Source organism: Bos taurus, chromosome 17 (assembly GCF_002263795.3).
Source record: "Bos taurus isolate L1 Dominette 01449 registration number 42190680 breed Hereford chromosome 17, ARS-UCD2.0, whole genome shotgun sequence".
Classification (NCBI taxonomy): domain Eukaryota; kingdom Metazoa; phylum Chordata; class Mammalia; order Artiodactyla; family Bovidae; genus Bos; species Bos taurus.
Window position 1 is genome coordinate 29,759,345 of NC_037344.1, and position 14,369 is coordinate 29,773,713.

Genomic DNA, 14,369 nt, shown 5'->3' on the forward strand with positions numbered 1-14,369 from the left:
ATAGATAACAGAATTGAAATGTATGTCTTGGAAAGAAAATTCACTTTAATTTTCAATGCCATTTAAAAATTATTTCTATCATGTAAATTCTGTTACTTTTAAACTATTTTGAAGCCTAAAAACCATTTTAAATGTTTAGTCATTGAATTTTCTACGTATAATTTTTACATTATTTTAGTGTCATGAGAAAATTAAATATATAAATAATATAATTTTTCTTTTGTTTACTGTAGCAAGTACAGATGAAGTTCAAGTCCCCCAAGAAAATATTGATCAAGTTGCTGTTGTGGCCACCAATATTCTGTTTTTTGTGATTCTATTTATCTTTGCCCTTTTTGAAACGTAAGTTTTTTTCTGTTTTCATCTAAATCAGATTGTATAAATAATCTGTATTTCTTTATGCAATATTAATCCGGCTTATAGATATTCTCAAAAACCTTATGTGAGGCATATTTTTCTTATGATGTAAAAAGGCAAGTATAAATTATTTGCCTTTTAACTTGAGTGTAGTTAATTCTCTGTCGATAAACTTACTGCCTTATCATGAGTCTGTTTCACTATTCTTCCTTTCCTTTTGAGTTTTATGATAAATATAGTTATAAAACTGTGTATTAATTTACTTTAAGCTATGTAGTTCCCGACTTATGTATATTGGATTCAGTCTAGAAATTTTAACTCTATTTCAGCCCTAATCCTGAAAAAAACTAGTATATCTGCCTTGTGTAGGCTTTATTGACCTATAAAAGTTATCATATGGCTTTATTTTTAAAATAATTTTCCATTATATTATTAAAATAATATATTCTTGTTAAAAATATTCCAAACACTGCAACTGTATTTCCATATCCACTACTTTCCCTGGAGGTAGCCACTGCTAATACATCAGTGTGTGTTTTATTTTCCTAACAATTTTTTCTATACAACTGTAAGTATTGAGGTTTGTGTGTATGTGTGTGTCCATTAAGCCAACATAGAATATGTGATAGTATCATTTGACGGCTTGGTGTATTCACTTACCAATATATTGTAACATTTTTATGCTGGTATATTTTATGCCAGATCTACTTAATTTTTAAAAAATTATTGAGATATATGAAAGTTTTACCTCATCTCCTTTTGTGGGCATTTATTTTATTATGGTGAATATTGTTGTTCAGTCACTCAGTCATCTCTCTGTGGCTCCATGGACTATGGCACGCCAGGCTTCCCTGTCCTTCACTATCTCTCGGAGTTTGCTCAGACTCATGTCCATTGAGTCAGTGATGCCATCCAACCATTTCATACTGTTTCTCTCTTCTCCTGCCCTCAATCTTTCCCAGCATCAGGGTCTTTTCCAGTGAGTCGGCTTTTTGCATCAGGTGGCCAAAGTATTAGAGCTTCAGCTTCAACATCAGTCCTTCCAATGCGTATTCCGGGTTGATTTCCTTTAGGATTGACTGGTTTGATCTACTTGCTGTCCAAGGGACTCTCAAGAGTCTTCTCCAGTACCACAGTTTGAAAGTATCAGTAAAACTTTTTTTTTCAATTTTAAGAATTTAATTTATTCTCTTGTATATTTATTTCCCATTAATCCATGTTGAGCCATGTTAATGGTGGTGGTGGTTGTTTGGTCGCTTGGTTATGTTCAACTCTCTTGCATCCCTATGTACTGTAGCCCTCCAGGCTCCTCTGTCCATGGGATTTCCCAGGTATGAATATTGAAATGGGTTGCCATTTCCTTCTCTGGGGGATTTTCCCAACCCAGGGATTGAACTTGCATCTCCTGCACTGGCAGGCAGATTCTTTACCACCGAGCTACCAGGGAAGCCACGTGTTACTGGACATGTATTAAACTTTTAGTCTGCTATGATTCTTAGAACTTTTCTGCCATATTTTCTTTTTTTTTTTTAATTGAGATCAAATTTGTATATAATAATGTACTTGTTGATTAAGGTATACCACTTTACTTTTTGTTTTGGCTGCAATGGGTCTTTGTCCCTGTGCGGGCTGTCTCTAGTCACAGTGAGCAAGAGCCACTCCCTGGTTGTGGTTCGTAGGCTTCTCATTGTGGTGACTTGTCTTGTTGTGGAGCACAGGCTCTAAGGTGCCGGCCCTTCAGTAGCTATGGTGCCCAGGCTTAGTTGCCACACAGCATGTGGAATCTTTCTGAACCAGGGCAGTCAAACCCAAACCCTGCATTGGCAGGTGAATTCTTTACTACCAGGCGTGTCCCTGTTTTAATTATCTTTAATTATACAATTCAGTGACATTAAATACATTCACAGTGTTGTGCAACCATCACCACCACCCATCCCTGGAACCTTTTTATCATCCCAGACAGAAGCATGACTACACCCATTAATCAGTAAGTCCCCATTCCTTCTCACCCAGCCCCTGGTTGCCTCTATTCTACTTTGTTTCTCTATGAATTTGCCTATTCCAGATACTTCATATAAGTGAAATCATGCAATCTTTATCGTTTTGTGTCTTGCATGTTTCACTTGGCATGTTGTTTTCAAGGTCCTTCCATGTTGTAGCATGTGCCAGAATTTTATGCTTTTAATAACTGAATTATTCCATTGTATGTATATACCAGTTTTGTTTATCCATTCATCTGTCAGTGGAAATTTGGGTCATTTCCACCTTTTGCCTATTGTAGATAATGCTACTATGAACATTAGTATATAAGTATCTGAGTCCCTGCTTTCAGTTCTTTTGGGTATATACCCAGAAGTGGAAAGGCTAGATAATATGATAATTTTGTGTTTAGCTTATTGAAAAACCACTGAACTGTTTTCTAAAGCAGCTCATCTGATTTTAAAATAAAAAATGATGTTAAAAAAATGGTGATGTTCTGGCACTTGACTGGTGGTCCCGTGATTAAGATGCAATGCTTCCAATGCAGAGGATGCTGGTTCAAACCCTGGTCAGGGAACTAAAATCCCACATACCATGTGGCCAAAAAAAGTGATTTTTTTCTGAGATTTTTTTTCCACTTATTTATTCATATCATGCCTTATGGAAATTTCTCTTTTTCCAACTTTTCTCTCTTTGATGTTATTTGCCTGGTTAAATATTGCTGTAAAAATCACTAAGGCAAATGGAAATGCTCTAAATCTGCCCAAAACAGGTAACGCCTGGAGTTCTAGAGCAGAGTAAATAAAGGTTCACCGAGAGGCCACGACACCAACAGATGCCCCTTCCTAATGGAGTGGATGGGCTGAGGAACCTGCTGATGGTCATTACTTCCCTCTGGAGCAGTGGCCACTCACCTTGGCTGCATATTGGAATCACCTGGGATGCTTAAATAAACACCAATGCCTGGGTCCTACCCACCCCACACAGACTCTTACTTGGGTATAGTCTAATAGTGGAGATATTCTTTCCAAAGTCCCTGGCATTCTGATAAGAAGCCAAGTTGAGAGCCACTGCATTAGGAGATTGGATTGTTTGATTTAAGTCCTACATCACCTATCAGTCTAAGGGATAAGCTATGGGGCCTCAACTTTCCTTTGACTCTGTTTAGCCATAGCCCTTTATGTACATCCATATCTTTGTTAGAAAAAATATGTCCCATTTGTGGTAATTTTGGTAGGCTGAAATATGGATGGCTGCTATTATCAAGACACGTCTACCTTGTCAGATGTCTGCAGAAGCTTTCACTCTTGTTCTCAAATAAACTTTCTTTTTTTGAAAAAAAAAAGTGACTTTTTTTTTTTTAAAGAATGACTATTTTAAATATTTTAAAATTCTTTTTGTAGCAATTAACAGAAGGAGATAGAAAGTCAGAAAAGAAGATTGTCAAGGAAGGAGACAGATAGTCATATAAAGAAAGAGTAGCCTTAGATATAGGGAGAAAAATATGTGCATTCAAAGTTATAAAAGAAATTGAGGAAGAGAAAAAGCAATCCATAAGTTTCTCATAACTTAATCATAGTAATATTATTTCATTGAAAAGAGACCAATTTAAACCAAAATGCAACCATGACTTCTTATATTAGAATGGTAGGAATTATGGTTTGTTTTCTTTTCCTGTTTTTCAAACTTTTTGCAGTGTGGTATATTACTTATATAATTATAATAACTATTAAAAAATAAAAATGCAAACAGCCAAACTTAGTAGCCTGTGTTACTGTGATATTATGTTACAATAAAATGTCCTTAAAATGTGTTTCTATTTTTGTTTATGTAGATCTGATGTCATTGATAAAAGGGATACAAATTCTTAAATGTGTTGGTATCTAATGAAGCTTACTATTTCAACTTTAACAATGACTAAGGTTTAAATAAAATGAGAATTATTTATTTTTTGTTTCTATTAGCATTGTGACTCCATTAACAATGGATATGTATGCCTGGACCAGAGAACAAGCTGTATTATATGATGGAATAATACTTGCTGCTCTTGGAGTTGAGGCAGTTATTATTTTCATGGGGATAAAATTACTTTCCAAAAAGTAAGTTATGTGTCTTTGTTTTTATTTCACACCTATTTTTTTTTTAAATAAGGCATGAAACAGAGCTAATGATGTAAGTGAATGTATTAGTAAAATAATGTGAATCTTTTTTCTTATTATTGTATGAGTTTTAGTCCTTGAACGTTTGCAAACATTTAAAATTTATTAAAGGAGCATATTTCTATACCATGTAGAAGATTTTTTGGTAAAGCAAGAATATCTTACAAACTGAATAATTGTCTTCTAATGTATCTTTTGTATATTTTATTTAAAGTATCTCTGTAAGTGTATTTCATAAAATATTGTTCTTCTATGTGGTAATATATGTTATACAACAAGAAAGATTAATAGTTAAGTCTGGAAAATTCTGGTTAAAATAATCAAACTCCTTTACTCTAAAACTTCTAAATCTTCAGTATATATACTATATCATCATGACAAATAGAGAATGTAGCATTTCTCAAAGTTAATTGCAACTTTGATCATAGAACACTTTTTTAGTTTTTTTATTTTTAAAATTTATTTTTAATTGAAGGATAATTGTGTCACAGTGTTGTGTTGGTTTCTGCCATATATCAACAGAAAATAATAGGCACAGGTTTACGTATGTCTCCTCCCTCTTGAACCTCCCTCTCACCTCCCACCCCATCCCACCTCTCTAGGTTGTCACAGAGCACCAGGTTGAACTCCCTGTGTTATAAAGCAACTGCCCATTAGCTATCTGTTTTACATATAGTAATGTATATGTTTCCCTGCCACTCTCTCAATTCGCCATTCCACCCTCTCCTTCCCCCACTATGTCCATAAGTCTGTTCTCTGTGGATCATAGAACAGTTTTTTAAAGAAGCATTTTGCAAAAGTAAACTGTAAGGAAATTCTTGTATAAAATTTAGTTCATTCATATAGTCTGTGGTGGCATGTTAGTTGATGAATTCAGCTTTAACAATTTAATTATTCCTGAATACTTTAACAATGTAACTTTAATAAAGTTCTAAGATCATTTGACAAATACTGAGTCAGTGCATAGGGTTGGGTGCTATGGGGAATACTACGAAGATTCGTGTCTTTATAGAGCCAAGAAAGAGGCCAAATTATACAGTGGAAGTGAGAAATAGATTTAAGGGACTAGATCTGATAGAATGGTGACTGCAGCCATGAAATTAAAAGATGCTGACTCCTTGGAAGAAAAGTTATGACAGCATATTAAAAAGCAGAGATATTACTTTGCCAACAAAAGTCCGTCTAGTCAAGGCTATGGTTTTTCCAGTAGTCATGTGTGGATGTGAGAGTTGGCCTATAAAGAAAGCTGAGAGCCAAAGAATTGATACTTTTAAACTGTGGTGTTGGAAAAGACTCTTGAGAGTCCCTTGGACTGCAAGGAGATCCAACCAGTCCATCCTAAAGGAGCTCAGTCCTGAGTGTTCATTGGAAGGACTGATGCTGAAGCTGAAACTCCAGTACTTTGGCCGCCTGATGTGAAGAGCTGACTCATTTGAAAAGACCCTGATGCTGGGAAAGATTGAGGACAGGAGAAGAAGGGGATGACAGAGGATGAGATGGTTGGATGGCATCACTGACTCAGTGCACATAAGTCTGAGTAAACTCCGGGAGTTGGTGATGGACAGGGAGGCCTAGCGTGCTGCAGTCCGTGGGTTCACAAAGAGTTGGACACGACTGAGTGACTGAACTGAAAAAGGCCAATATACAGATATGGACATAGACATCGATTCATATTCAGTTAAAGTAATAGTAGATGTATTACATCTTGCTACAAAGATAGAGTGTCCTGCTGATATTCTTACAGGTTATCCAATTTCATACCTTCCAAGAGCTTGTATTCTATGGAAAGCCAGTAAACACAAGTATGGAATCAGGTCATAAGTAGTATAAAGAATAGAGCACAGGAAGAGAATGAAAAGTGGCATGGGTAGTGTTTTGATTGGCTTCTCAAGGAAAGCAGCTCAGTTTGAAGTTATATCTGGGTTGAGACTTCAGTGAAATCAGAATAGCCATTTCAGGGGCCTGGAACTCTTGCCTCAGAAGACTGACCTTCATATGATTAAGGAACAAGCAGGAAGGCCATTTTTGCTAGAGCAGAATGAGAGAAATGGCAAATGAGAGGAGATCAGGTTGGAAAGATATGAAACCTTGTAGGCATTCTGAAGGTGATGGGAAGTGTTGGGTTTCTTTTGTTTTAGGAACCTTTGATCTTGTTTGTGTATTTCACATTTTATTATGGAAAATTTCTAACATATGCAAAGGTGTAGAGAGAATCATGTCCTGAATGTCTAACATCTGTTATCCAGCTTCAACAGTTATAACCTTGGATAATCTTGATTCATCTATACCACTCCCTATCCTCTACACCTGGATGATTTTGAAGCTAATGTTAGACATCATTTCATGTCTTCCATAAATATTTCAGTATGTATCTCTAAAAGTTGAAGATGACAACATTATCACATCTAAAAAAATTAACAGTGATTTCTAAATATCATCAAATATCCAGTGTGTATTCAGATTTTCTACACTCTTAATTTTTTTTAAAATTTGTTTTGTCTTACATTATTTTATAGCTTACTCACTTGACTCAGGCCCTTGTGTTTCTTAAATCTCTTAGTATAGCTTTTAGAAGAGAGATAGAGATTCTTTCCTTTTATTAACTGATTTTTAAAATAACTAGTGGATTCTGTAACATCCTCTTAAGTTACCAAGAATATTTTATTTTAATATAGTATGTATTTATAGATTATAACATTTTTATGTGTTTCAAGTCATTGTCACTACTATTCTCTTTGGTATTCATGTCGTGTTTTTGGCCAGCTTCCTCAAACTGACTCTGAGCCCTTATTTTTGGCTGCACTGCACAGCATATGGGATTGTAGTTCCCCAGCCAGGGTTCAAACCTGTGCCCCTGTGGTAGAAAGGCAGAGCTCTATCCACTGGACAGCCAGGGAATTCTTTTATGACCAGTAGTCACTGATAATTTCTATTGTTTCTGGTATGGTAAGATGTCAAGGCTCATCTTAATGCTTCTTGTCCCAGACTTGAAATCAGCCAGTGTTCAGAGGAGTCCTAGTTCCTCTTAGTGGGAAATTATAGTTTGTATTTGTTTTAATTAATATATCACTTTAAGTATCAAGATATTATTTGTTTATAGTTTTAAAAATTATAAAGGTAATAGAACTATATGTTATAATATACTGTTTCATGTTTAAATTACAGAGTTTCTGTTCTTTAACAGGATTGGTGAGCGTGCTCTTCTACTGGGAGGACTCATCATTATATGGGTTGGCTTCTTTGTCTTGTTACCTTGGGGAAATCAGTTTCCCAAAATACAGTGGGAAGGTATAGCCATTCATAATTCTATAATGTTAGCCCCTGTTATTCATCTAAAATTAACAAGTAACACACTGTACTAATTTTGTTTTCATAGATTTACATAATAACTCAATCCCTAATACCACATTTGGAGAAATAATTATTACTCTTTGGAAGTCTCCAAGAGAAGATCACAGTGAAGAACCAACTGGTTGCCCAGTTGAACAAGCGTGGTGCCTGTATACCCCCATGATCCATCTGGCCCAGTTCCTCATATCAGCTGTGCTAATTGGAATAGGCTATCCATCCTGCAATGTTATGTCCTATACATTATATTCGAAAATTCTGGGACCAAACCCTCAGGTGAGTCCGTTATTCTGACGTTGCAGTTATGTGGGGTATATGTATACTTGCAAGCACTCACATTTTTTTTTTCCATCCATTGTCCATTTTTACATAAGCTGATTTAGGGGATTTTTATCATACTCAGCATTTTAAATTTAAAACCCCACCACTTTCATAAAGTACTTACAAGATTGTAAGCTGAAATTTAACAGAAAGTACTTTAAGTTAGAACTAAGGATGTTTTGAACTCAGATTATGAGCTCTAAGTTATTTTCATAGAAAAAATTATCTGAAGCATACTTTTCAGAAACTCATTGTTAAACTAGGCAACAGTTAGCCAACCAAAATTGATAGCCAAATTTGGATCTAGACTTAATTTCATGTGGTCCTAGGGACAGTTATTAAGAGATGAAAACACAGTAGTTGGAAAAGTATGCAGCAGTTTTGTTATTTTAAATTTGTTCTTATAAGAATTTCCATATTCATTATTTAAAACTTAGAAAAAGTATAGAAGCAAAATGGAGAAAAGTATCAAAGAGACAAGTACTACAGTTTGGTGAAATATACTTCCACTTAGAGTCTTTATCCGTGTGTGTGTGCATGGGTGTGTGGGCCTAACACAAAAATAGGACTATATCTTTGATACTATTTTTTAAACTGTTTTTTTAAATTATGCTGCAAATATTCTCCCATAACATTTTATATTAAGGAATTATTTTTTAATGGAGACATATTCCATCTTATGTATGTATCATCATTTACTCAGTCATTTTCCTGTTATTGTACATTTAGGTTATTTCAGATTTTACTTCTGACTTTCCTTCATGCGTGCTTAAGTCGCTTCAGTAAGTCTGACTGCGATTGTGTAGACTGTAGCCCGTCAGTCTCCTCTGTCCATAGGATTCTCCAGGCAAGAATACTGGAGTGGGTTGCCAAGTCCTCCTCCAGGGGATCTTTCTGGTCCAGGGACCAAACCTGCATCTCTTATGTCTCCTGCATTGGCAGGCAGGTTTTTTACCACAAGCACCACCTGGGAAGCAGTTATTTAAATGGCAACAAAATGAAAAACAGTATCTTCCTTTTTATAAAAATTAAACTGATGGTTTTGCATTTTCAAGGTAGAAATTAGTGTTTTTCTTTAAATAAAGCAAAGATTAAAAAAAGTTCATTATCACTGTTTTTAAACTAAAATCATAAACATTTTAGTAATTTCTGGATTTTTTAATCTATAAAGTTATATTTTCACATTTTCAAAATCAGGAATAAATGCATATTAGTTACAAAAACAATACATGATAGTTGCAGGAAAAGTCAAATAATTTGAAATGTATATAGCAGAAAAGGAAGGATCCCCTTAGCCCATCATACTATAGTTAACCACTTCATAGTGTACTTCATTTGTACCCTTCATGACTTTTGTTATGCCTTTTCAAGTATATCCACCCTCATGCCTTTTAAAAAAATATGAATTATATCTCAAGTATATAAAGTTTTTTCTACATTTTGGATTTTTTTCCCTTTAATATACCATGACTTTCTATGTCAATGCGAATAGATGTTATTCTCATTATTCTCATTATAAGATCTTATTCTGTATATGGATGGCCTTTTAAGCAACTGTGTAGCATTCCACTTATTAAATGTGCCATAAATTATTTACTTAATCCACATTTGACAGGTTATTTACAATTGGGGGGATATTAAAAGTAATGCTGCATTTTGGACATTGTAGTTGGAGCAGTGACATTGTGGTGACATGGAAATTAATACAGTGGAGTCAGCCAAATAGGGCTTCGAATCTCTTGGATAAGTTACTTGAATTTTCTGAGCTTTAGCTTCCTTGCTTGCTAATTTGGGATAATACCAATCATAGAAATTTGTGAACATTGGAAATAATATATGTAAAGCACCTAATGTAGTGTCTGGAAAATAGCAAGTACAAAACAAATGTTAGCCTTAAAAGGTAAGTTTATAAATCATTTCAGTAGACAGTGTTTGTTCTTTTATACACTTTTATTTTTCCTAAATAGTATATCAAATAAGTTTATCATTCATTATTTGTGGTATTTATAGAGAGGCACTTTGTAATTAATTTAAAAACAACAGATAGAGAAAATGACTACACCTGATTACGAGTGTGCTTCTCCCTCCACAGGGTGTGTACATGGGCTGGTTAACAGCGTCTGGAAGTGCAGCACGGATTCTTGGACCTGTGTTCATCAGCCAAGTGTACACTGCCTGGGGTCCACGGTGGGCTTTCAGCCTAGTGTGTGGGATGGTGGTGCTCACCGTCACACTCCTGGGTGTGGTTTACAGAAGACTCATTGCTTTTTCTGTAAGGCATGGAAGGATTCAAGAGTAACCTAGCTAAGACTGTGTGGAAAGTACACTTGTGTGGAACTTTCTCTTTTTTAAGACTCTTCTTGACAACTGCTACGAGTCAGTTTCCTAAAGTCAGGTTGTAGGTAATAGTGTATGTTGCAAAACAAGAACGTATATTGAATAAAATAGGGAATTCTATGTGTAATTGTGACTAGCAAGGTAATATGAAAATTCTAGATTATAGTTTTCCTTATCTCAAAAAAAGAAACAGTTTCCATAAGACCTTTTTTGGGGGATGGCATGAAGTCATGAATGAATAGATGGTGCTCTATAAATGTGAAGTTATATCCTTAAGTCAAACTGCAGAAGTGTCATTAAAATAATGAGAAGATCTATGCAGTGAAATCATAGGGAGAGTTCTGTATGAATTACCTGTGATAGAATGAAATCACAGAAATTATTTACCTAAATAGGGGGATTTTTATTGAAAGACAGCTCCTTTTTATTTACTAAAAAATATATTTTCTGTTATTATCAAGTTTTCCTTATAAAATAAAATCATGACTTAAAATTTCCACTTACCATGCCTGTCATCCTGCCTTAGCTTCTATAAGTCATGATTTTTAATACTATACTTTGCATCTTACTTTAGTTTTGGTTCTTACTAAGTAACCCCTAAGTTAATAAATGTGTATGAATAATGCTCATATTTGAGCAATAAAGAAAGATCATCAATAGATCAAAATGGATTTCACTACCTGTAGTAGGGATGACTACTTTTTTCTTTCAAGGCCTAATAATTAATTCAACTTTAGAAACATAAGCCAGATAATGTGTTATTATATACATATACTGAACACCAAAATGTTAAAATTATTGGCATTTTCCAACTCCCTTAAGTTCTAGAGAAAAACTATTATTTTATTTACTTTTTCTCTTGTCTCAGTAGTGGTAGGGAAGACCCAGCAGTTTTCAATCTTGTCTGCATAGCTACTCAGAACCACAGGATTTAAAATTTGGATAGGCTATGGTAGCCCCAATATAGTTATTTAATGACTATCTAGGTAAAATGCCTTTAACAGTTTACCGAGTTTACTAGAAGTTGGCTAAATTACACTATGTACACATCACTACCTCACACGAATCTGAATGCTGCTAAACGGGACTAGTACAGAGCTATATAGATGGATGATCTGTATTACCCCAAAACGCAAAAATGTTTCTAAATACTTTCCCAAGTGTTTCCTACTGTTATAAAAATTTTCAAAACCGAGAGTAAACATTATAATCTGCACTTTATATTGTTTGCTGTCCTTTCTTTGGTGGTAGTGGTGGGGTGGCTTGAATAACAAATTTATTTCTCACAGTTCTGGTCTAGAAGTCTAAGATCAAAGTGCTAGCAGGGTTGGTTTCTTCTGAGGCTTTTCTCCTTGGTAAGTAGTGCGTGCATACTCTGTCATGTCTGACTCTTTGCGACCCCCATCATTGTAGCTTGCCAGGCTCCTCTGTCCATGGAATTTCCCAGGCAATACTGGAGTGGGTTGCCATTTCCTCCTCCAGGGGGATCTTCCTGACTGAGGGATTGGAACCACACGTCCTGTGTCTCCTGCATTGGCAAGTGGATTCTTTACCACTGAGCTACCTGGGACGCCATCTTGGTATGTAGAGGGTTATCTTTTTCCTGTGTCTTTTTGTTTTTTCTGGCTTTATTGAGATATAATGGACATATAACGTTTAAGGTATACAACATGTTGATTTGATCCTTGAATAATGCAAAATGATTACAATAGCATTAGCTATCACCTCCATCATATCACATAATTAGTTTCTTTTTTTATGGTGAGAACCTTAAAATCAACTCTTAGCAATTTTTAAGTATACAGTAGTGTTACTAACTATAATCACCAGGAAGTTTGTACTCTTAGACCAACATCTCCCCATTCCCTTCACTCCCTTGCCCCTGGCAGTTATCATTCCACTCTGCCTCTAATAGTCTGGCTCTTTTAGATTCCACATACAAATGGTGTCATACAGTATTTGTCCCTCTCTATCATTATTCACTTAGCATAATGCCCTCAGGTTCCATCCATGTTGTCACAAATGGCAGAATCTCCTTTCTTATGGCTGAGTAATATTCACACACACACACACACACACACACACTTAACTGAAAACCTCCCTGGTGGCTCAGATGGTAAGGCATCTGCCTGTAATGTGGGAGACCTGGGTTCCATCCCTGTGTCGGGAAGATCCCCTGGAAAAGGAAATGGCAACCCACTCCAATATTCTTGCCTGGAAAATTCCATGAATGGATGAGACTAGTAGGCTACAGTCCATGGGATCACAGAGTTGGGCACAACTGAGCAACTTTACTGGCTCACTGGTTCCTTATCCATTCGTCTGCTGATGGACACCTAGGTTGTCAATCATCTCATTGCTGTTGTAAATAATGCTGTAGTAACATGAGAAGGCACATGTCTCCTGATATCCTGCCTTCATCTTCTTTGGATATATACCTGGTGGAATTGTTAGATCACATGGTAGTTAATTTTTTGAGGAATTTCCACACTCTTGCAGAGGCTATACCAATTTACATTCCCATCAGCAGTACATGAATGTTCCCTTTCTGTACACACTTAGTTTTTATATTTATCTTTTTGATGATAGCCATTTTTAACAAGAGGATATATTTCACTGTGGATTTTAAAAATTATTTAGGCTGCCCTTGGTGTCCACTGCTGTGAACAGGCTTTCACTAGTTGTGAGCGGGAGTTCCCCTTCACTGTGGTGCGGTCTTCTCACTGCAGTGGTTTCTCTCGTGGAGCACAGGCTCTAGGTGCACAGGCTTCAGTAGTTGTGGCACGCCGGCTATAGAGCATTATGTAGATCTCATTTTGGATCTTGTTTTAAGTCAAATGTAAAATGATATTGTTGAGGTAATTGGAGAAATTACCTCACTGGAGGGAGTGAGGTCAGTGGCTCAGTTTTGGAGCAAGTAGTGTCAGGGTTCCCAGAACCTAGTCCCCTAGCTTCATCAGGGTGGGTGTGGGGTCTGTGCTGAGCATGGGTGGCAGGGTGTCTTCTGGGACAGCTCATGCATTGTGATAACAGCCGTTGTTCCTAGCTGCAGAGCCTGAATCTCTGTCCCTCCTAGAGGGTCTGAGCTAATATCCTCTAATAAATACTTTCTCCTTAGGTTAGATTGTGTTTTAGTTTGTAACTAAAACCCCTGGCTGATATAGGAGGCCAGAGTAGATGTTTGAAGATGTGAAGGAAGCTATTGTCATAGTAAAGATGTGTGATGCTGGTGACTTCAGTTATGGAACTGACAGTGGAACTGGGAATTAAAAGCATGTTGAATGCAGTTTAGAGGTAGAGTTAGCAGGATTAATTTGTGACTAGATTAAAGGTAAAATAAGGTGTTAAGAATGAGTGCCAGGATTTGAAATGAAAAACTAGTGATGCAGATGCCATTTACTGGAATTACTGAGGAGAAACAGGGAAAGTGTGCAGTTGACCAAATGTTCTGATAGATAACAACAGCATGCCAGATAGATATGCCCATAAACAGATAAAAACACAATGTATTATAAAATGAGCTGAAAGAAACTGTGAGCGAAAGGCAAAAAAAAATGACAAAACTGTATTTTGAAAAACTGAGAAATGGGAATATTTCCCAATGAACTAGGAAAATAAGATAATAAGGTATGAAAATATTGCTGGCAGAGCTCAGGAAATAAGAAACTTAAAAAAATAATTTCAGACATGAACAAATTAGAAGGAACACAAGAGTAATAAGATGCCACAGATAATTTTATAATGGAAATTAAAGATGGAGGAAAATTAAAATACTAGAGATAATATGCATACGAAAAGGAAATTCAACCTGAAAGAAGGGAGTAAAGGAAAAGAAAAGCAAACAAGTAGAAAACACAGAATAAGCTG

The 14,369-nt window shown here is 35.8% G+C and overlaps 1 protein-coding gene across 1 annotated transcript in view; it reads left to right on the forward strand.

The window, feature by feature from the left end:
• Positions 1-11,722, forward strand: part of MFSD8 (major facilitator superfamily domain containing 8) — a 37,676-nt gene extending 25,954 nt beyond the window's left edge. Inside the window, exons 8-12 of the mRNA NM_001205823.1 lie at positions 234-342; positions 4,302-4,436; positions 7,681-7,784; positions 7,873-8,120; positions 10,258-11,722. Of these exons, the coding sequence (NP_001192752.1) occupies positions 234-342; positions 4,302-4,436; positions 7,681-7,784; positions 7,873-8,120; positions 10,258-10,464 (803 nt within the window). The 3' untranslated portion in view covers positions 10,465-11,722. The remainder of the gene's footprint in view (positions 1-233; positions 343-4,301; positions 4,437-7,680; positions 7,785-7,872; positions 8,121-10,257) is intronic.
• The last annotated feature ends 2,647 nt before the right edge of the window (positions 11,723-14,369 follow it).